Source organism: Scyliorhinus torazame, chromosome 10 (assembly GCF_047496885.1).
Source record: "Scyliorhinus torazame isolate Kashiwa2021f chromosome 10, sScyTor2.1, whole genome shotgun sequence".
Taxonomy (NCBI): Eukaryota; Metazoa; Chordata; class Chondrichthyes; order Carcharhiniformes; family Scyliorhinidae; genus Scyliorhinus; species Scyliorhinus torazame.
In genome coordinates this window covers 44725480-44750254 of record NC_092716.1, presented here as the reverse complement: position 1 = coordinate 44750254, position 24775 = coordinate 44725480, and the positions used below count along the sequence as shown (strand labels likewise).

The window sequence follows — 24775 nt, the reverse complement described above, 5'->3', positions numbered from 1 at the left end:
TGATTTTTAAATTCATTCATGGGGACGTGGGGGGTCACTGGCTAGGCCAGCATTTATTGCCCTTCGCTAATTGCCCTTGAGAATGTGGGTGGTGAGCTGCCTTCTTGAATTGCTGCAGTCCGTGGTGTAAATGCACGCACAGTGCTGTTAGGGAGGAAGTTCCAAGATTTTAAGCCAGCAACAGGAACAGCACAGGATGCTGAGTGGCTTGGAGGGGAACTCCCAGTAGCGGTGTTCCCATGTCTGCTGCCTTGGTCCTTCTAGATGGTAGTGTTTGAGAGTTTGGAAAGTGTTGTCTAAGGAACCTTGGTGAGTTCCTGCAGTGCATCTTGCAAATGGTACACACTGCTGCGACTGTTAGTCAGTGGTATAGGGAATAAATTTTTGTGGATAGGGTGCCAATCAAGAGGGCTATTTTGTTCCGAATAGTGTTGCGCTTCTTGAGTGTTGTTGGAGCTGCACTCATCCAGGCAAGTGGAGACTATTCCATTACACTCCTGACTTGTGTCTTGTAGATGATGGACAGATTAGGGAATCAGAAAGTGAGTTACTCACTGCAGGATTCCTAGTCTCTGATCTGCTCTTATGACAACTGTATTTGTGTTGCTAGTCCAGTTCAGTTTATGGTCAATGGTACCCCCAGGATGCTGATTGTGAGGGATTCAACGATGGTAATGCCATTGAAAGTCAAGTGGCAATGGTTCGATCCTCTCCTTTTGGAGATGGTCATTGCCTGGCATTTGTGTGACTGGCACCTTATTTCCCACTTTTCAGCCCAAGCCTGGATATTGTCCAGATCTTGCTGCATTTGGACATGGACTGCTTCATTATCTGAGGAGTTGCGAATGGGGCTGAACACTGTATAGTAATCTGTGAACGCCTCCACTTCTGACCTTATGATGGAAGGAAGGTCATTGATGAAGCAGTTGAAGATGTTTGACGCTAGGACACTATCCTGAGGAACTTCTACATGATGTTCCGAGTCTGAAATGATTGACCTCCAACCACCACCACAACCATCTTTCTTTGTGCCAAGTATGACTCCAATCAGTGGAGAGTTTCCCCCCTGGTTCCCATTGACTCCAGTTTAACTAGGGCTCCTTGATGCCATACTTGGTCAAATGCTGCCTTGATGTCAAGGGCAGTAACTCTCAGATCACATCCACAGTTCATCTCTTTTTCTATATTTGAACAAGGCTGTAATGAGCTCAGGAGCTGAGTGACCCTGGTGGAACCCAAACTAAGCATCAGTGAGCAGGTTATTGCTGAGCAATTTCCACTTGATAGCACTGTTGATGTCCCCTTCCACCATTTTACTAATGATGGAGAGTAAATTGATGGAGCAGTAATTCATAGAATCATAGAATTTCATAGAATTTACAGTGCAGAAGGAGGCCATTCGGCCCATCGAGTCTGCACCGGCTCCTGGAAATTGGCTTAGTTGGATTTGTCCTGCTTTTCATGTGCAAGATATATCCGAGGGGTGTGTGTTTGTGTGTGTGTGTGTTGGGGGGGTATTTTCCACATTTCAGAGATACAATGAAAGTGACTGCCTTTGACATCAAAGCAGAAATTAACTGAATGTGACATCATGGAGCACTAGTAAAATTGAAGTCAATGGCAATTAAGTGAAAAGGTTTCCACTGGCTGGACTTATCCTAGCACAAACATTGTGGGGTTGGAGACCAATCAATGCAGACCCAGGACGTCACTGCAGGGATTCCCCAGGGTAATGTTCGATGCTGAACCTCTTTTAGCTGCTTCATCAGTGACCGTCCCTCCATTATGAAGTGGGAATTGCAGTGTTCAGTTTCATTTGAGACTCCTCAGATACTGCAGCAGTCCATGGCCAGATCCCGCAAGAGGTGAACAACATGGAGACATGCACTGCCAATTGATACGTTATATTTGCATCACACAATTACCAGGCAATGACCGTCACAAACAAGATAGTCAACCACTTTCCCTTGACATACAACTGATTTACCATTGCTGAGTTCGCAACCCCCCCCCCCAGCCCCCTCCCCGAACCCCCACCACAACATCCTGGTTTGTGTCGCCATTGACCAGAACCTGAACTGGACCAGCTAGATAAATACTATGGCTACAGAGCAGATCTGTATCCAGTAACTCACCTAATGACCCCTGGGTATAAAGAGGATTACTGCCAAATGTCCACTGAAGTTATGTCAGTAAAAGAGAAATGCCTCATGAAAATTCACCCCCTTGTGTTACATCGAGAGTAAAAACAGGGAGCATGCTTTCATGGTCTAATAACAAAATTATCTGCTTAATGGGCAGTTTGTGGAAACGGCTAACAAACGCAAGGGAATTCGGAAGAATCCATTTTCAGGGTGCAGAGCTGGATAGCTGTCACAAAATAACGTAATTGGCATTGACACTGAAATCAGTGTGGAACTCCTCCCCCTTTTAGCTCAGGGTGCAAAGCTGTGTGTTTGCAACATGTTGTCCTCCAAAATGAACTTTGAATGCAACTAATTAAAATGTAGTTATGGCTGTCTTGTGGAATTAAATATGAATCTTTTATTAAAGTGCAAAAGGTGATTGGTGGAAAATACCATTGCTCATAACATTACTCAGAATCAACAAACCTTCAAAGTTTAATTATCCTGCCATTTGAGCAGCACAGTAAATGCCTGGCTGAGATCTCACATTCTGCTTTATTAGATTTCCAAAGAGGTAATGATTACTCCAAAATTAAACTTTCCTTTCAAAAATTCAGAGTTATGCAACTAGGTTATATAGCCAAAAGAACAGCTTCACACAATTGAGAGTTTCCATTTTATGAGGTGCTTGTTTTGTATAGTCTGTTAAATCCACCACCAGGGAATCTACAGTACCTTATCATCCAGTTTCTTAGCACAGAAGGCCAATTCCACATAGCCATTGTTTCCACTTATTTCCTCTGCAATAACCTATCAACAAAGACAAGAACAAATAAAGCCTAGTTAATGCCTATTATGAATTACATTAGTCCTTCAGTTTTACAATCTTTTGTTTTAAACGGTAGAGCTCATGTTAAAGAGAGGCTAAAGAATTTGCGAAGCATTTTTATGCGGGCGAATAGAGGTATAAAGATGTGTCATAATTGTAGTGATCTCTATATGTGCATGTACACAAGGGGTTAATGTGTAATCAGTAGCACCACATGATCACTAGAGGGCCGGACCAACAGGGGTATAAAAAGCAACCTCATTGTGTCTCTCCATCTCTCTTGGGTGCACTGTGACCAGGGCAGTATCAGATGAGTTCAGATGGCTATTGGAGTTGCGTATAGTTACTGTAGTTAGATCTTGTTAACCTTATCACTAGTATCAAAGTTAAAGTAAAGAACTCATGCAATTATTGCTATAGTTACTCAATAAACCTTTTGTTACTACTGGACAAGTTTGAGTGTTCTTCATCGAGATTCAGAAGACCTCATCATTAACCAAGTATTGAGTAGCACATGTTACCTACCACACAGGTAACAAAACAATAATAATTGGGTATGTGATTTGATGATGTATTTCAAAGCAATTCCTGACAACTAATTGATTTTTGCAGTAATGCTGAGAAATAATGGCGTCCACCATTACTAAAGAGTAACTCCCAACTTCCAGTGTCTGCACATGTGCAGTTAAACACTGAAATTAGGCAGTTGCTGCCTGACTCACTCTGCCCCTCCAGAAGAATCCTGATGTTAACTCTCTCAAAAGTCTTGCTATGAAAGCACATGTAATGGTGTGAAGTTGTGATACTTACATGAAAGATACCTCATACCAGGAGACTCTAGGGCTTTTCCATTCAAGTGTAAGTTCACAGTGCAATGAGTCTCAATTACTGCCAAATAGTCTCTCTGGCATTGAAAATTAATTTCCATAAGTGTGGAGTATCATCCTTCAGATTTTTAAAAAATTAAAATAATGTAAGTAAATGTTTTTCCATTTTCCTTGTTTATCTCTCCCATAATGCTATCTTCTTTCCTTCACTTTGTTTAATTCTCTGTACATGATTTGGCATTTCATTAACTATTCTAACTGACAACGTTGTGAATCGTACACACTGGGACGTCTTTTAACCCCCAAAAATTAGTGGTTTGTAAAGGGATGAGATGTCAAAATTTTTAAAACCTCAAACCTGACGCCAATCCCCTCCCGATGCGCCATTCCTTGTTTTAACAGAAAATGGATGAAGAGGCATGATTCCCAGGCAGCAGGAAAAACAGCAGCTTAAGGGAGCTTTACAGAGAAGGTAATACTACGGCCATGTGAGGAGGCATGACATGACTCCCCTGTTCTCCCACTCCAGGTTTGTCGTTAAGAGGTCTTTTTGTGAATATAGGGAAGATATGCTTTGTCATTCCTCTGAGAGCCCTGCTACTTATGCATTGATTCCGCAAAGAATTATTCAGACAGGTTTCCGTAGGTTAAACAAAGAACAAAAACAGTGTATTGAAACTATTTTCTGAGGTAAAATGCATCCAGCATTCATACAGTTACATACATTCATCTGGGCACACACACACGTATAGATGGCAGAGTCAGAGAATAAGCTTATATGATTATTTACAGTTCAGGAACAATAAGACAAAGGAGAATGCAGTTAGCTGCTCCTTGGCTGGTCTCGATGCGGTGGTCCCACATTGTGGTCGTATTGTCCAGCTGTCTTCCTGGGTGTAGTTGTATGGAGCAGACTTCCACTTTTTTCAGAAAAGGTCTTGTTTGCAGTCGGTTCCTCTTCTCAGGATGGTTACTTTGTAAATCAAGCACAGCACTTCCAAGAGAGACAATGACGCACGCAGTTTCAACATTCTGTGTCCATTGACTTTTGTTCTCCCTCTTGCTTAGTAAGGACGTACTAGAAGTGCTTTGCTGGTAGTATATCCAAAGAAATTTTGTAAGTTCATGTCTGCTGCAGTGATTGTTTTAGAACAGGTCATTGCACTTTGATGTCTCATCTCAGAGACATTGGAAAGGTCTCAGGATGGTGTGATTCGATAGAGGATGGAATCTTTCACACTCCCCAGGGAGCTTTTACCCCATATTGTAGAACGTGAAATTGTGTGCATTGCAGCAGTCTGAGCACTTTTCACATTGTCTGTTGAGGGATCTCAGTTTTTATAAATTCCAGGCTAGGAAAATAAAAGTTAGAAATTGTATCTTCAAAAGCACATCTTCATAACAGTAAATGCTTTTACAGCACTGCTTGTAGGCCGAGAGGAGCGGGAATGTTGTAACCCCAATCTCGAGGCTAGCCTTCTTCTCTTGACTTGTTCCCTCCTGCTAATCATACTTCCTCCATATTCTGCTTGAAGCATCTTTGAATTCCCCTCACACCAATTCAATATGCACTCCTCCCCATACAGCAGCCTGCTCTAGATGCTACCTGCGACTGAAATACTCGCTAGTCAAACAGGATAACCTCTGGGCGGGAATTGTGAATTTAAAAATTCTGCACATTGTAGAATCAAAACAATGGTAGAATAGAGAAACCGGAATATCGGACCTTCTGGGAAAAATCGCCACCTCCCACAGTCCTCCCCCACCCCCCACCACCATTTTACAAAACCCACCCCTGTCAATGTTGGAGCCTTCATATTTCAGTAAGGCATCTTCAGTCTGTTTGGTTAAGGAGATGCACATTTGATTTCCCTGTCCAATCACATCCCAGATTCCCTGTAGATTCTGTGCTGTTTGGGATTTCTAATCACAAGTTGCAATGTGAAATTCCATAGGAAGTCTGTGTAATGAACTAGTAGCTCTGTTCCTTCACCCCTGACCACACATGGCTTCAATTCCCAAATTCTGCTTGAAGAGTTAGGTCAATTATCAGTAAAATTAGGAAGCACTTTTTTTCCACGCAAAGAAGAGTGGAACTTTGGAACTCGTTACCCCAAAGGACTGTGGGTGCTGGGTCAAGTGAAGTTTCAAGACTAAAAGAAAAAAGGCTTGCATTTCGATTGTGTTGTTCACAACCCCAGGCAGCCCTGTGCACTCTACAGCCAATGAGGTAATTAATACTTAAGTGTAGTCATTGTTGTAATGTAGGAAACATGGCAGCTAACTTATATGCAGCGTACACTTATGAACAGCAATGCACTGATGGCCAGATAATCTGTTTTGGGAGATGTTGGTTGAAGTATAAATAATGACCAGGCACCAAGGACATTTGCTCTTCTTCAAAATAGTGTCACTGGATCCTATACATCCACCTTGAGAGCAGCCATGGACTTAGTTTAACATTTCATCTGAAAGTCAGAACAGTACACCCTCTATATTGCCCTGATGGTGTCAGTCCAGATTTCTGGACTAAATTTGCTGGGGCAGAACTTGATTCCATAACCTCCTGATGCAGAAGTGAGTGTGCTACCCACTAAGTCACGGCTAACTGTAGATCAATTGATTTTTTTTTTTGTTTCATTGTATGGAACACAGGGGGACAGATTGGAGCTGAGGTACAGAGCAACCATGATGTGATGGAATGGAAATGGGGCACAGGCGGCTAAACGGCCTACACCTGTTTCTATGGTTACATAGCTGCAGATCATGGAGCCTCCGGAGACCGCCAGTTCAAACTATGTTTCCGTTTACTTCAAGTTGCTGATATGAACAGATCTTGATGACCTGATTAAGAACTTATTCATCAGTGGAGCAATAACATTAAAAGCATCCCTTTTCTTACCCCTGGCCCAGAAAACTCAAACAGCATAAACCAGTTAATCATAAATATACAAGTAAATAAGATTAAATTGGACTTTGAGGACCAGATTACATGGCTCGGAGGTTGCAATTGGCCACAGGGGAGCTGGTTAAACACCGGTCCTGAGAGACCACAAAGAGCCAACTAGCAGGTCTAGCCTTGGCGTCATGGGTGATCCCAAAGGAGTCTCAAATGGGCCAAGCACATTTGGGAAGAGAAGTTTCAGACCTTTCCAGTGATCCCTTTAAGCAATTCTGATTAGGCCATCCATTACTAAAAACAATTACCCCCACGTGTACATTGAAGGTCGTCCCAAGAACAACAAGTTACATTTATATAGTGCCTTTAACATAGGCCTCAAGGTGCTTCACCGGACTATTATAAAACAAAGGATGACACCTAACCATATCAGGAGATTTAAGGTTAGATTGTCAAAAGTTTGATCAAAGAGATAAGTTTTAAGAAATGTATCAAAGGAAGAAAGCGAGGCAAAGACACGTAGGGAAATAATTCCAGATCTTGGAGCCTGGGCAACTAAAGGTACAGCCAGCAATGATGAAGCAATTATGTTTGAGAATACACCAGAATTAAAGGAGCAGAGATATTTTGGAAGGTTATGGGGTTGGAGAAGATTACAGAGATAGAGAGAGGTGATACTACAGGCCGGTGAGCCTTACGTCAGTAGTAGGGAAATTACTGGAGAGAATTCTTCGGGAAAGGATCTACTCCCGTTTGGAAGCAAGTGGACATATTAGCGAGAGGCAGCACGGTTTTGTGAAGGGGAGGTCGTATCTCACTAGCTTGATAGAGTTTTTCGACGAGGTCACAAAGACGATTGATGCAGGTAGGGCAGTGGATGTTGTCTATATGGACTTCAGTAAGGCCTTTGACAAGGTTTCTCATGGCAGACTGGTACAAAATATGAAGTCACACGGGATCAGAGGCGAGCTGGCAAGGTGGATACAGAACTGGCAAGCTCATAGAAGGCAGAGAGTAGCAATGGAATGGTGCTTTTCTGATTGGAGGGTTGTGACTCGCGGTGTTCTGCAGGGTTCAGTGCTAGGACCTTTGCTGTTCATAGTATATATAAATGGAGGAAAATGTAACTGGTCTGATTAGTAAGTTTGCGGACGACACAAAGGTTGGTGGAATTGTGGATAGTGATGAGGACTGTCAGAGGATACAGCAGGATTTAGATCATTTGGAGAGATGGCAGATGGAGTTTAATCCGGACAAATGTGAGGTAATGCATTTTGGAAGGTCTAGTACAGGTAGGGAACATACAGTGAATGTTAGAACCCTCAAGAGTATTGACAGTCGGAGAGATCTAGGGTGTAAAGGTCCACAGGTCAATGAAAGGGGCAACACAGGTGGAGAAGGTAGTCAAGAAGGCATACGGCATGCTTGCCTTCATTGGCCGGGACATTGAGTATAAAAATTGGCAAGTCATGGTGCAGCTCTATAGAACTTTAGTTAGGCCACACTTGGAGTATAGTGTTCAATTCTGGTCGCCACACTACCAGAAGGATGTGGAGGCTTTAGAAAGGGTGCAGAAGAGATTAACCAGGATGTTGCCTGGTAAGGAGGTCATTAGCTATGAAGAGAGGTTGAATAAACTTGGTTTGTTCTCACTGGAATGAAGAAGGGTGAGGGCGACCTGATAGAGGTGTATAAAATTATGAGGGGCATAGACAGAGTGGATAGTCAGAGACTTTTACCCAGGGTAGAGGGGTCAATTACTAGGGGGCATAGGCCTGTTTAGCACAGTGGGCTAAAACACTGGCTTTGAAAGCAGACCAAGGCAGGCCAGCAGCACGGTTCAATTCCCGCAACAGCCTCCCCGAACAGGCGCCGGAATGTGGCGACTAGGGGCTTTTCACAGTAACTTCATTGAAGTCGACTTGTGACAATAAGCGATTTACATTTCATTTTAAGGTGCGAGGGGCAAGGTTTAGAGGAGATGTATGAGGGTAGTGGGTGCCTGGAACTCGCTGCCGGAGGAGGTAGTAGAAGCAGGGACGATGGTGAAGTTTAAGGGGCATCTTGACAAATACATGAATAGGATGGGAATAGAGGGATACGGACCCTGGAAATGTAGAAGATTTTAGTTTAGATGGGCAGCATGGTCGGCACAAGCTTGGAGGGCCGAAAGGCCTGTTCCTGTGCTGTACTTTTCTTTGTTCTTTGTTTAGTCAATGGAGAGGTTTGAAAACGAGGATGAGAACTTTAAAGTCCAGACATTGCTTGATGGGGGAGGCCAGTGTAGATTAGTGATCACAGGGTTGATTAGTGAAACTTGTTGCAAGTTAACACACGGGCAGCAGAACTTTGGGTATCCTCAACTTTACCGAGTGTAGAATGCGGGAGACCAGTCAGGAGTACGTTGGGATAACTGAGTTTAGAGGCAACAAAGGCATGGATGAGGGTTTCAGCAGCTGGTGAGCCCAGGCAGGAAAGAGTCAGGTGACATTATGGAGGTGGAAACAGGCAGTCTTAGTGACGACATGAATATGGAGGTCAGAACCTCATTTTGGGATTGTATGTAACACCAAGGTTGCAAATAGACTGGTTTAATCTCAGAATGTTGCCGGGGGAGAGATGGAGTCAGTAGCTAAGGAATAGAATTTGAAGGAGGGACCAAAAACAACGGTTTCATTCTTCCCAATATTTAATTGGAGGAAATTTCTGCCTATCCTGTACTGGGTGCCAGAAAAGTAATCTGATCATTTATCAACAGTGAAGGAATTGGAGAGGTAGTGTAGGACCAGTGGAACATCCCAACTTGCATATTTATGCAGTCTCTAAACCAGTTTGGATGGGCACATTTATAAAACCCACATGAAAATTGCATCTTGATGGTCTTGGGCATTAATGGGTGCAGGGCCAAGATGTCAACTTTGATTTTTGATGGTCACCTGCTTTTTCAGGTAGGAAATGATGTGCTGAAGCCTGTGGCATTGCCAAAACCAGCAATGATCCAACTCAAAGGCAAGGAAGCTATTAAGTGAGCAAAGCTGACAACTTGGACATCTACAAAAGAACAGGCCTGTCTCATAATGACATGGTGGGTCTGTCTTACACGTTTTGTGATGCTGATGACTCCAGGCATATGACAAATAAATAAATGGGGCCACAGTCTCTCCTCTTTGTGATTTAACCCAAGGTCCACCACAACTCAGGCAAGGGGAAACGTTGTGGACCTCTCATCAATAACAACAGCTGGTAGGGGAATTGAACCGTATCGCTCCACATTGCAAACCAGCTGTCCAGCCAATGGAGCTAACCAATCCCCCACACACAATAAATAGCTCTCTTTACAATGTGGTACATCAACGGCACAAAATAATAAAAGTCAACTATTTCAAAGCAGCTCAGGCTGAAGTTTAAAATAAAAACCAACATGACAGAATAGATTGCTGAGAATGAGTGATCATTTTTGTTCTCTTGCTTTTGATAGATTACCATGATTAATCTCCCACTCTGCAGGACTTCTGTGTCTTTCACACACGTGAAACAGTAATCACTGTTGTGGTATCGGGGAATAATTCCCAAGAGGTGGACTTCTGGAGACGTGTGTGTGGTGTTCTTTGTGATTCTTGTTCTCAGGATGGATGGTGTACTGTTCACAAAGTCCACAGAAGCTAAGTTCATTAACAAAGCTAATATTTATTTATACTACTTATTGAAGCTCGACCACTTATTCCTCTAGTAAACAATAATGTAATAATCTACACTCAACACTAGTCTCTACACTCTATCTATAACTGTACTCTAATCTCCCTCACTACTCCTATGCTCTCCTCTCCAGCCTTCTCCCAGAGGTCTGTGAGTCAGTGCTTTATATATTTCTGCATCTAGCTCCATCTAGTGGTTAATTATGATATGACATTAACCCTTTGTATTCTGAACAATACATAATGTCACAGTGTGTGGCGGAGGAAGACACACCAGGAGGCTCTCTGCCCTGAAATTGCTTTTTAAAGTGCAACGGCCATATCAAAAGTTGAAAAAAACAGCGATTCGACAGGCAAAAGCCTAGTATGCAAGAAAATGCCAAGAAAAGACAGGAGCAAGAAAGAAACAGGACCTACTTACTACTCAGACTCCGAGGCCTCGCAGGATTTAGTGGGCTCCCAGGTGACCATGTTGCCTTCAGCCAATAATATCAGCCGCATTGTAGTGGCTGAATGAATAAAACACCAAGAGAGCCTGGCAGAGAATGTATAAAGGTCTGTAGACAAAGCCCTAGCCCATGTATCAATTAAATTGGAAAACATGAGTAGAATTATGGAAGCACGTGGGGCCATTGTAAAACATTTGGCAGCAGCCCTATCTGATCATAGCGATAGGTTTCCTCACTAGAAAATAGCCTGTCATCGGTGGTGGAACCAAATAAAACTCTAAGGGCCAAATCGAGTGACCCAGAAAATTGGCCGTGGGTTTGCCGGATGGGATGAAGGGAAACGCCCGTACAGAATATTACACCAACATGTTAACCAAAATGGTGGGGGCGGGGGAAGGTGTGTTCACGTCTCCCCCGGAACTAGACTGTGCTCATTGCGAAAAAAAACCTTGGGCGTCATTCTCCGCCGGCGGGAGTCTCCGTTTTGCCGGCGCCCGGGGGTTTCCCGACGGCGTGGGGCTGCCCCACAATGGGAAACCCCATTGACCGGCCGGTGTTACGGAGACTCCCGCCGGCCGGTCGGGGCAGAAATGTGGCGGGGCGGGTAGGAGAATTTCGCCCCTTGTGCCAGGCAACCACCGCGTGCGGTTATAAACAGATTCCATAACTTCAAGAAAAAGGAGCAGGTCCTTTGGTAGGCCAGGGAGCTCCAGGAGATAAAATGGAAAGGCCATTCTGTTTGGTTGTATCAAGACCTAAGTGCGGACCTGATGAACAAGAGAGCAGGCTTCAACGGGGTTAAATAATTTCTCTATAAAAGTGTCTCCGGTTTGGTCTGTTATACCCATCCCACCTCCGTGTGTCTGTCGGGAGAAGGATCACTTTTACGACTCCCCTGAAGATGCAAACCTATTTGTTCAGAAACTCAATTTAAACACGCTTTAATTCTCCTTCACACTGAAGATACTACGGACGCGATCTTCCACAATGCTGAGAAACACATGGCTAGTCAACGCGACTGTCTTTGAATAAGGGGCCTGAATGGGGAACGCGCAGCCGAGGCCACACATAGCCCCGTTTTTTATAATGGGGAGCTCTGCTCGCCGGAACTCCTCATTCTAGCGAGACATAGGGACGCCACCGAGGTCCCCAAAAGAATCCCTGATCTCCCCCCCCCCCAGCCCAAACACAATATGGAAGACCCCACCCCCCAATACCCACTACGGGAAGCCCCGGCCTGCTTGCACACGTGCAGAAAATGCCAGCTTTGCAGTGACAAGCTGGTACCCAGGTGGCGCTGCCAGGGTGCCAGGCTGGCACTGCCAGGGCACCACCCTGCCCAAAGGTCATGCATTGGGGGCCTCCAAACCCTTTGGAAATCCCCACAAGTGCCATTCCGTCTTGTCCCCGTTTGTGGGGACCACTACCAAACAGCCCTCGCCCGAGGTCTCTGAAGCGAACGGGTTGAATCCTAAAGCCTCAGGTACCTCGGGAATCTGCACATTCAAGTTACTGCTTTGCTCTAATATGCCGATTCGCCAAAAGCAATGTCTCCCGATATCGCGTTGAATCTTGCGAGGCGTTGCGAGCCGGATAGATCCCAGGAGCCTGGTCTCCCGGCTTTCAATGGCCACGCTGCATGACGGCGAGCTGCTTTTCGGGTGCAGCGTGGCCGTTGGATCGCGCTCTGTGTCTTGGATCTTAAAATGGACCATTCCAGGCCCAAATCCCCACCTGGGATGTCCAGGGCACTGATCTGATTTATTGAAGGGATTGGGGGGTGGATCCGTGGTGTTTTCAGCATCCTCACAGTAAAGAGTTTTCCTTTTTTTCCACACATTCACTGTGCCTATTCCAGAATTGTTTTTTTTTTTGTTGACAAGTCCTTCGTCCTACCTTCAGTGATGGTAGGCGAATACTTGGCAATTGTCATCCCTGACCATGCCACTCATTGTGTTGACTTACATTTTTATTTTAGGCCTCTCAAACGCCCACCACTTTAGACACCTTTAGACACCACTTTGAGGTCTGATGACAAATTTTGTGAGCATTTATCTGCTGCCAGAGCAGACTTTATTAAGCTCAACAAAACAGAGTCAATGGGCGGGATTCTCCATTTCTGAGACTAAGTGCGGAGGATCTGTGGCGTTTTACGGGGAAAGATCGGCGGTGCCCCCTCACCGATCCTGTGACTGGTGAGGGGCTAGCAGCTGTGCCACGTAAAACTCCTGGCCTCCACAAAATATATGGCCAGAGAATTGCCGGGTCCGTGGCCGTACAAGCGCATGGCGCTGACCTGCAGCGGTCGCGCCGTAAAACATTGGTCGTGTGTGGACCCGACGTACCAGATAATGCCCCCCTTGCCACGCCCCCCCCCCCCCCACCACCACCACCAGTCCCCCCAGCACCTCGTGGAAGCCCCCCTCCCCGCCCCAGTCACCCCAGCCCTCCCGGAAGTCCCCCTCCCCCCGCCCCAGTCACCCCAGCCCTCCCGGAAGTCCCCCTCCCCCCGCCCCAGTCACCCCAGCCCTCCTGGAAGTCCCCCTCCCCCCACGCCATTCGCAGCACGGCTCCCGCCTGACTGTGGCGGTGCTGGACACAGTCCGCAGCCTCCACGCCGGGTTCCGGCACGGCTGAGACCGGACGTGAACCATGGTCGTGAACTCAGCCCATCGGAGGCGAAGCATCGCGGGTGGGCCTGCAGGTGACGCGCTGAGGCCGTCCCAACGGGATTCTCTGCCCAATCGGCGATTACGAAATCGGCATTGGGGAACGGAGAATATCACCCTAAGTGTTGACGCCAACGCAGAATCCATGGACTTTTACGACAGAATAACCGGCTCTGCACCTGGACCGATTCCGCTACCATTAAGGGGCTATCTTCAGCGCAATGTGGAGCACAATTGATTCTAACGGGAAACGGAACTGGATTCGTCGGTTTCGGGATTGACAAGGCTGACTAGCTGCAGCGGCATATAAACAACTCTCCTCCACACACATCATCCCAACCAACAAGATGGCAGCGAGGACAGCAGCCCCGAGGTTTACTGATGCCGAGCTGGAGACCCTCCTGGATGCCGTGGAGGAGAGGAGGTTGACCTTGTACCCTAACTCGGGATGGAGACTGCCAGCTGCCGCTGTTCATCGTGCCTGGGCACAGGTAGCAGAGGCCGTGAGCACCGTGGGCAACACCGTCCAGATGGGCAGGTAAAAACTGCACTACTTCTTCAAGGTGGCCAGCGTAAGTAGGCAGGGTGAGTAGGGAGCAGGAGAAGACAGGAGGGGGACCACCAGACCTGCGGCCTCTCACTGTGGCAGAGCAGAGGGCCCTGGATGTGGTTGGCGGCCCGGAGGAAATGGAGGTCGCCGAATGGAGCCCAGCCGCAGGCGAGGAAGTGAGACCCCCGCTTAGTTGCGGTTCCCTGTGACAGGTGTGTCAATCCCCCACAACACCACCCCCACAGATCCCTCACCCCAACACCACCGTCACACCAACCACACTCTAACCCCCACACCAACCACACCCACACCCTCCCCCTACACCACCCCCACACCATCACCCCCACCCCCTCCCCCACCACCCCCGGGCCACGGTCAATCATGTGTCTTGTCTTGTGTCTTGCAGGACCTGCTGGAGATGGGGTGAGGCCATCTGGCGACCACGCCCCCAGCCAGTGCCACAGCTGGATCCCCCCCCACCCCTGATGTACAGTACCCCTAAAGTCAACATCCTTACAAATACGATATTTTAAGAATATTTTCAGTTCGGCAGGGGCACTAGACAGGACTGCTCCCTTTCCCCATTGCTCTTTACAGTAGCTATTAAGCCCCTCTCAAAACGTTGGGTCATCCGGTTAGTGAAAGGGTATACACCGGGAGGGATTGGAGTACCGGGTTTCACTCTATGCGGATGATTTAATTCTATGTATTTCAGTCCCGGCTTCCTCCGTAGAAAACGGAATTAGGATATTAGGCATTAGGATGCCTCGCACCAAACCCTACACTCCTTCCACCTCTCTACAAAGCATCCACCTTCTGAGGCGAGATTAGAAACCGAGATGCACATCAAATCCTGCAATTATTTGGATCACTAAAGGTTCCTCCACGATAAGAGCAGATCCATGTCATACTTCGCAGGCAGGATTTACCGACCATCCCGCCGAGGTGGCCTCCCAGCGGGATCTACCGGTCCTGCCGTTGTCAATGGAATTTCCCGGTGACTGCACCCCTCCTTGCCGGGAAACCCGTGCGCCGGCGTGGGACCGGAATTTCAGGCTGGCTTGAACATCTGGTAAATCACGCGCCACATGCAGGCTCACAAACATCATGGAACATCAGAATTAATTTCCCTCAGAATCCTTGCAATTGAAAACCAATCAACAATGAGGACCTCAGATATATATACTTGTGCATTTTTGATTTGATATCTGAGCGTAACATTGGCATTTGGTCAGTTGCCTGTTATAGAAACCACCCCATTTTCATTTCCATGGGTTGCAATGAAGATTACACGGTTTCTATCAGGGACAGCTAACCCATAATGCCAGTTTTCTGCCCAGGCAGCAAATTGAAAATCTATCCCATTTTCTCATCGACTCGAGGTTGACTTTGTGAATCCAAGTGAGGCTCTGATTTAATCTCCTTCCCGTGTTCTTGTTCGTGACACCACATGTAGCAGAAAATAACTGTTCCAGATAAAACCCTCATTGGACCTGTGGCGGCAGCTTTCACATCCTCAGTAATTTGTTGTTTCGGTTGTACACAGCACACTGAAATATTGTGTGTAATAAAACAAATAATTAAAATGATGTGACCCTCGAGATTCGCTTTAATTATATTATCTGCACTGACTGTGGAAGAGAGGTAGACAACAATAAATGTCATCCAGTAATAACTTGTTAACTCTGTACATTTACACTAGTTCATGACTCATTGGGATGGTGGAACAGCAAGGTGCAATTTGCTTGATTCAGTGTGAATAGTAATTGCCATCCACTTAGCTTCCATTCTGGAGTGTTGCTATCAACAGTAAGTGAAGGGAGGTTCAGAAGCATCATGCGCAGTTGTCAAAAGGGACATATCAACTCTGTCGTGGATGTTTCTGCTTCCATACTTTTCCACTTTGAGAATTTTTACGGGCCAGGGTTTAGAGAACCCCAAAGTGTATCATGGAGTCCACCTGACCCACAACTTTTACTAGATTGTGGTATGGGGAGCACACGGCCCACTCTACAGGTGTGGTACGGCAGAAATGGAAAAGTATTTTTTAAAGCAAAACAATGTTTATTCTATGAACTCAAGTTAACCTTTTTAAAACATACAGTGAACATCTTAGCAACCATCAATTCCAATACAACCACCAAAGAATACAACACTAAGTAATCCTTTAAGATTTCCTTTTAACATCCATGCGACTTAAAACACCTTTTACCAGAAGCACATCAGGTTAAAGGCACTACTGTTATTAGTTTTAAATAACCAGGACTGATTTACAGTCTTTAGATTACAGAGAGAGATTCATACACCTTCTGGCTGTGACTGCAGCTATCCAGCTCTGAAAACTAAACTAAAACACACCCTGCAGCCTGCTCAAAAACAAAAGTAAAAAGCTGACAGACAGCCCAGCTCCACCCACTCTCTGACATCACTGCAGTAGTAAACACCCATTTCTTAAAGGTACTCTCACTACAGGTATTTATATACACACCCATTTATAAACACCCATTTCTTAAAGGTACTCTCACATGACACCTCCCCCCAAGAAAAACAAATAACTCATCAACTTCAAGATGGTGTCATTTTTCACCTTTTCACTATCCTTTAAGAAATGCACACAGTAAATATACTTTTTGTTTCAAAAAAACAGCACACGCAAACAGGTATAATAATATAGTCCATTTTTTTTCGTTCGTCTTCCTCCAACTGAAATCTTTCTCGATTGACAGTCTCATTGAACACGAAGGTCTCTGCATGATCCGTCCATTTCTCTACGCCTCGGCATGTCTCTTTAAAGTCAAATACTTTCGTTCAATCTGATCACAGAATCCCTTGTAATTCTCCAACACATGAGCATTGGTTATCACAGCTTTCAGGCAGGCAAATGCCTGTTGAAACTCCGCTGTCCATTGAAATTTTCGATGTTTCTTCAGCAAGTCCATCAGTGGAGCAATCACGCTGCAAAAAGTTTGCACAAATGTTCGATCAAATCCACTCATGACAAGAAATCACATTATTTCCTGTTATAACCTTCCTGCTTACCATTGGCTGGGGACTAATGACAATCCCACAATCCTGTGGGAGTATGAGCTTCCCCAATGAGGGGTGCGGAGAAATCATTAGCAGACTCCCTGTATAAATAAAGCTGGCCAGTTTGGAACCAGCAGGAAGGAGTAAGCAGCAAGTGAGGTTGCTGCTGTTGTATATATATATATGTTATTGTAATAAATGTTATTTCTTTGTATCCTTGAAACTCATGCTGGATTCTTCGTGGCCCTCACAAAATTTCCCTTCATCTTGAGGGTATCGGAAACTCCTTAATAACTGTTGGTGTCACATCCCATGTGACCATTCGACCCTGTCCGATTGTGTGGCCAAGGAAAGTGACTTGGGCTTTTTCCAAATTCACTTTTGGCTAGGTTTATCACCAAACCCGCCTCCTGAAGTCGATCAAATAACTCCATCAGATGTTTTAAATGTTCTTTCCATGTCTGGCTGAAAATTACCAGATGGTCGATGTATACCGCACAATTGGGTAATCCTGAAACAACTTTGTTAGTTAACCGTTGAAATGTGGCTGGTGCGTTTTTCATGCCAAATGGCATAACTTTGAATTGGTATATACCATCTGGAGTCACAAAAGCTGAAATCTCCTTCGCCCTTTCGGATAAAGGTTCCTGCCAGTAACCTTTAAATAAATCCAATTTGGAAATAAAAGTTGATTGTCCCACTTTCTCAATGCAATCCTCCAAACATGGTTTAGGATAAGAGTCCATTCTTGTAACTGCATTAACCTTTCTATCATCCACACACAACCGTTGGGTACCGTCTGGTTTTGGTACCATCACTATGGGTGAGCTCCATTGGCTGCAACCCATTTCAATTATGCCATTTTTAAGCATGCTCTCAATCTCTTTGTTAACCTGTGCCAATTTTAAAGGGTTAAGTCTGTATGGATGTTGCTTGATCGGAACAGCCTTTCCCACATCTACATCATGTATAACCATTTTAGTACTTCCCAATTTATCTCCACAAACTTCCCATGTGATATAAATAACTCTTTCAGGTCAGTTTGCTTTTCCTCTGGAAGGTAACTCAACAATTTATCCCAATTTTTAAGAACATCCTCATTTTCCAATTTAATTTGAGGTATGTCAAATTCACAGTCATTTGGATTTGGTTCATCACTTTGAGTTAGAATCATTAAAACCTCCTTTTTCTCTCCTTCCCTTTCAAAGAACCTTTTAAGCATATTCACATGACCCACGAGGTGAGTCTTCCTTCTATCTGGTGTTTTTACCACATAATTCACCTCACTTAATTTCCTTTCAATCTGATAAGGTCCACAAAACCTAGCTTTTAAAGGCTCACCTACCACTGGTAACAATACTAAAACTTTATCTCCACAGGCAAAACTACGAACTTTGGATTTCTTGTCCACTACCGGTTTCATCACATTTTGCGCAACTTTTAAATGTTGTCTGGCCAATTCACCGGCTCTATTTAATCGTTCCCTAAAATTTGACACGTAATCCAATAATGTAATTTCCGATTTCTCACTCACCAATTTTTCCTTAATCAATTTAAGTGGTCCTCTTACCTCATGACCAAAAATTAGTTCAAAAGGACTAAATTTGGTTGACTCATTAGGTGCATCCCTAATTGCAAACAATACACATGGAATTCCTTTATCCCAATCCTCTGGATAATCATGACAATAAGCCCTCAACATTGTCTTTGATGTCTGATGCCACCTTTCTAACGCTCCCTGTGATTCTGGATGGTACGCAGTTGATTTAAATTGTTTCATTCCTAAGCTATCCATAACTTCGTTGAATAACCTTGAGGTAAAATTTGATCCTTGATCTGATTGTATTTCTGTGGGTAGTCCATATCTAATAAAGAATTTAAGTAACTCCTCCACAATCCTTTTAGCTGTAATATTACATACTGGAATGGCCTCTGGAAACCTAGTAGACACATCCATTATCGTCAAAAGATATTGATTCCCACTTTTCTTTTTAGGAAGCGGTCTTACGCAATCAATTAGGACCCTTGTAAAAGGTTACTCAAATGTTGGAATGGGTATTAAGGGCGCTGGTTTTATCACTGCTTGAGGATTCCCTATCACTTGACATGTGTGACATGATTGACAAAATTTAACTCCATCTTTATGTAGTCCAGGCCAATAAAAATGTTTTTGGATTTTAGCTTGAGTTTTTCTTATTCCCAAATTACCTGCCATTGGTACCTCATGTTGCAACTTGCAACACCTCCTTTCTATACCCTTACGGCAATACTACTTGATGAACTTCTGCCCACTTTTCATCCGCCTGCATATGAAAAGGCCTCCATTTTCGCATCAAGACATCACTTTTACGATAATAACACTCTGATATACACTCAGATTCCTCTTCTGTGTATGCTTTCTGATACATCCGGTTTATTTCTACATCTTTCTGTTGTAACTCCGCCAATTTTCCTGAACTAAAAATATCCGCCTCATCATCCACCTGTTCTTGTTCTTTTTCAATCATCTGATCAAAAATCGTTTCTGATAACTGCACTTCAACTTTATCTTCATTCTTTGATTTCTCCTCTTGTCTTAACCTGTGACTTTGCGACCTTGTTACTACACAATCCGGAAAAATCCTAGGATATTCCTTCAACACTTCAGTTGTCCAAGTTTCCACTGGCTTATCAACCACAGTAGGCATCACTCCCAGCTGCGATCCAGCTACATCATTACCCAAGATAAACTGTCTTCCTCGACAAGATAGTTTCTCTATTACTCCTACTACCACTTCACCACTCTTCACTGGACTTTCCAACCTTACCTTATATAATGGAACACTAGTCCTCTCACCCTGAATTCCACATAATACCACCTTTTCTGGCAACATTCTTCCCAAACTACATAACTCCTCATCTCTTACCATTAAAGATTGACTAGCTCCCTTATCTCTTAAAATTGTGACTTCTTTACGTGCTCCTCATGATACACATGAGTAAACTTTACCCACACAAGTAAATTCTTTAATGAGATCTGGCACATTCTTATCAATCACCTCTTGATCAGGCTGTACAATCTTTTGCATCTCCTTCGCTTCATTTGGGCTTTCCTTTACCACTTTAACAAACCCCATTGTCTTATCCTGTTTTACCACATCAGCCTTCCCAGTGCTTTTCTTCAACCACCAACACTGACTTTACATGGCCTAGTTTATTACAGTGAAAACATTTGAAACTTTTCATATCTCTTCCACCCTCCTGGATTTCTTTTTTAATCTGAGGTACACTCTCCTTATTATCTCCCATCAGATCACCTTTACTTTTACCACTTGAGTATTTCTCATGTCCCCAGTTTCTATCCCTCACAGGCTGAAACTGATGTCGGAAACCAAGCTTTGATTTATAAACTAATTCACAATCTGCCATTTCTGCTGCTAATCTCGCAGTTTTAACCCTCTGCTCTTCCACATGAGTTCTCACTACATCAGGAATTGAATTTTTAAACTCCTCCAAATGTATAATTTCTCTGAGAGCTTCATACGTTTGGTCTATTTTCAAAGCCCTTATCCACCTATCAAAATTACTCTGTTTGAGCCTTTCAAACTCCATGTGTGTTAGACTAAATTCTTTCCCGAAATTTCTAAACCTTTATCTGTAGGCTTCAGGCACTAATCATATGCATCTAAGATGGATTTCTTCACCTCCTCATACGTCCCAGATACATCCTCCGGTAGTGATGCAAACACTTCACTATCCCTACCTATCGGCTTTGTTTGAATCAGTAATGCCCACATGTCCTGTGGCCATTTCATTTGTTTAGCTACCTTCTCAAATGAAATGAAAAAGGCTTCCACCTCCTTCTCGTCAAACCTTCTCAATGCTTGGACATATTTAAATAGATTCCCACCAAGTCTTCGACTTTGACACTCTTTCTCACTATCCTCATCACTATCATCCAACTGTCCGTTTCCCTTTACGTCTGTCAATTTTAACTGACTGTTACGTTTCATGGCCATTTTCTGAAGTTCAAACTCTCTCTCTTTTTCCCTTTTCTCTCTATCTCTTTCCTTTTCCTCTCTATCTCTTTCTTTGTTTATTTCTTCTCTCTCCTTTTCTTATTCCCTGACCTGTATCTCCCTTTCTCTTTCTTTTTCTCTCATTGCATATTCAAGTTGCTTTAATTCTTTTTCATGTTCAAGTTCCTTAATCTGCAACTGGATCTTTGCCATTTCTAATGAGTCAGACTGTATCTCATGCAACTTTAAATGCTTAGCCAACGCCATAATTACCTCATCTTTTCGCATTTTGTCAGGTAATGTTAACTGCAATGTTTTTGCCAAATCTAACAGTCTGCTTTTAGTCTCTGTCCGTAAAGTACTGCGTGTGACCGTCTCCACCCCCAAAAACTTCAGAGCCTCTGAAAGAGCCATTGTCCACAACACACTCCCTACTTAAACTAAAATACCACACCTGAAAAGCAACCACAATATGCTCACCCCTCACTGCCTTTAAGTTCACTGAGCCAATCCAATTGCTAGACTTTTATCCCGAACAAGCCCCCAATTTGTTATGGGCCAGGGTTTAGAGAACCCCAAAGTGTATCATGGAGTTCACCTGACTCACAACTTTTACTAGATTGTGGTATGGGCAGCACACGGCCCATCTACAGGTGTGATACAGCAGAAATGGAAAAGTATTTTTTAAAGCAAAACAATGTTTATTCTATGAACTCAAGTTAACCTTTTTAAAACATACAGTGAACATCTTAGCAATCATTAATTCCAATACAAATCCCAAAGAATACAACATTAAGTGATTCTTTAAGCTTTCCTTTTAACATCCATACGACTAAAAACACCTTTTACCAGAAGCACATCAGGTGAAAGTCACTACTGTTATTAGTTTTAAATCACCAGGATCGATTTACAGTCTTTAGATTACAGAGAGAGATTCATACACCTTTTGGCTGTGACTGCAACTATCCAGCTCTGAAAACGAAACTAAAACACACCCTGCAGCAAACAGTCTAAAACGAAAGTAAAAAGCTGACAGACAGCCCAGCTCCACCCACTCTCTGACATCACTGTAGTAGTAAACACCCATTTCTTAAAGGTACTCTCACTACAGATATTTATAAACACACCCATTTATAAACACCCATTTCTTAAAGGGTGACAAAATAAATTTTACTGCTTCCAAATTGTTTTACATCACAGACGATTCCGCTCTATTTCTTAAAGAATTTTCCAGAAATATGCTCCTTTCTTCCAAAGAAAGCTTTGATTTGTATTCCTGCACTTTGAGTTGAACATTAGCTGCCAGCTATTGCTGTACAACCTGATAGCATGAGAAAATGATTTTTGTTTTGAGTGGCATACAAATCTGTGGTGTGGTTTTGTTCTGTTTGTATTAGTTTCCAAAGAAAACTGCAAATTGTTGAATAGTGCAAGGGAATGTAGGAAGTAAGCAATCATTATCTTCAAGTTGGCACAGTGGCACAGTGGTTAGCACTACTTCCACACAGCGCCAGGGACCTGGGTTCGGTACCCACCTCGGGTGCCTGTCTGTGTGGAGTTTGCACATTCTCCCCGTGTGTGCGTGGGTTTCCTCTGGGTGCTCCGGTTTCCTCCCACAGTCCATAGATGTGGAGGTTAAGTGGATTGGCCATGATAAATTGACCTTAGAGTCCATAGGTGAGGCGGGGCTACAGGATTAGGGTGGGGGATTGGGCCTACTTGGGGGCTCTTGCAGGGGGCCAGTGCGAACGTGATGGGCCAACTGGCCTTCTTCTGCACTGTATGAATTCTACGATTCTATTCTATGATTCTATGTCATTTTACTACAACAAAATTAATCCAATTCAGAACAGACCAGACTATAATCATCCCCGTATGCATTCTCTGCGTCTGGTCTCAAACCAATGTACAGCCTATATCATCCCTGGCAACTCTCCTATAGCTGACTTTAATACTTTCTCACTGAGGGCGGGATCCTCCAGTTGTCATAATACCGACTCATGTATATAATGATATGCAGACAGGCAGTGATTGACACACAGGATGACCAATAAGTACACAACACAGTGCAGCCAATCCAGACAGGACACTACCACTATAAAGCCAGAGAGCACTAGGTTTCTCTCTCTCTCCGGACCCAGCCACTGAGACAATCAGAGTCCACGAGCTAGCACAGTGCAAACACCATGCGGTAGCTAGTAAGTCTGGTCAGGCTAGTACAACTGCTCCAGTCAGTTCAGTATAGTGTCGACCCACAGCTGAATATGTATATCAGTTCTATTGTTGAACAAAACAGTGTTGGATCTCTTCCAGTGTTAGATGTCTGTTTCTAGCTTCCCTGCATCGAGTACAGTCCACATCAAACCTACCTGCCTAACACATCACCAGTCTCATCCGTGAGGCGACCTGTTGCGAGCGAGAATGGAGAATTCCAGCCAAAGCACCGTTCACTTTCTGCAGCACCGCAAAATCCCAGCTACGAACGAGGGTGGAAAGTTTCAATCTGAGATTTAAACCACCATTTCTCCCAAGGTTATTGCTATCATTCACAAATCCAAATCACAAATTTGGACCCTCGCTGTCTTCAGGGGATGTCCCGGAGGACTGGAGAATAGCCAATGTTGTTCCTCTGTTTAAGAAGGGTAGCAAGGATAATCCCGGGAACTACAGGCCGGTGTGCCTTACTTCAGTGGTAGGGAAATTACTGGAGAGAATTCTTCGAGACAGGATCTACTCCCATTTGGAAGCAAATGGACGTATTAGTGAGAGGCATCACGGTTTTGTGAAGGGGAGGTCGTGTCTCACTAACTTGATAGAGTTTTTCGAGGAGGTCACTAAGATGATTGATGCAGGTAGGGCAGTAGATGTTGTCTATATGGACTTCAGTAAGGCCTTTGACAAGGTCCCTCATGGTAGACTAGTACAAAAGGTGAAGTCACACGGGATCAGGGGTGAACTGGCAAGGTGGATACAGAACTGGCTAGGCCATAGAAGGCAGAGGGTAGCAATGGAGGGATGCTTTTCTAATTGGAGGGCTGTGACCAGTGGTGTTCCACAGGGATCAGTGCTGGGACCTTTGCTCTTTGTAGTATATATAAATGATTTGGAGGAAAATGTAACTGGTCTGATTAGTAAGTTTGCAGACGACACAAAGGTTGGTGGAATTGTGGATAGCGATGAGGACTGTCTGAGGATACAGCAGGATTTAGATTGTCTGGAGACTTGGGCGGAGAGATGGCAGATGGAGTTTAATCCGGACAAATGTGAGGTAATGCATTTTGGAAGGTCTAATGCAGGTAGGGAATATACAGTGAATGGTAGAACCCTCAAGAGTATTGAAAGTCAAAGAGATCTAGGAGTACAGGTCCACAGGTCATTGAAAGGGGCAACACAGGTGGAGAAGGTAGTCAAGAAGGCATACGGCATGCTTGCCTTCATTGGCCGGGGCATTGAGTATAAGAATTGGCAAGTCATGTTGCAGCTGTATAGAACCTTAGTTAGGCCACACTTGGAGTATAGTGTTCAATTCTGGTCGCCACACTACCAGAAGGATGTGGAGGCTTTAGAGAGGGTGCAGAAGAGATTTACCAGAATGTTGCCTGGTATGGAGGGCATAAGCTATGAGGAGCGATTGAATAAACTCGGTTTGTTCTCACTGGAACGAAGGAGGTTGAGGGGCGACCTGATAGAGGTATACAAAATTATG

At 44.3% G+C, this 24775-nt stretch overlaps 1 protein-coding gene across 1 annotated transcript in view; it reads right to left on the bottom strand.

The window, feature by feature from the left end:
- cpne7 (copine VII) overlaps positions 1 to 24775 on the bottom strand; it is a 371941-nt gene that overhangs the window by 195950 nt on the left and 151216 nt on the right. The window contains exon 5 of the mRNA XM_072518053.1: positions 2862 to 2936. Coding sequence (XP_072374154.1) covers positions 2862 to 2936 — 75 coding nt within the window. The remainder of the gene's footprint in view (positions 1 to 2861; positions 2937 to 24775) is intronic.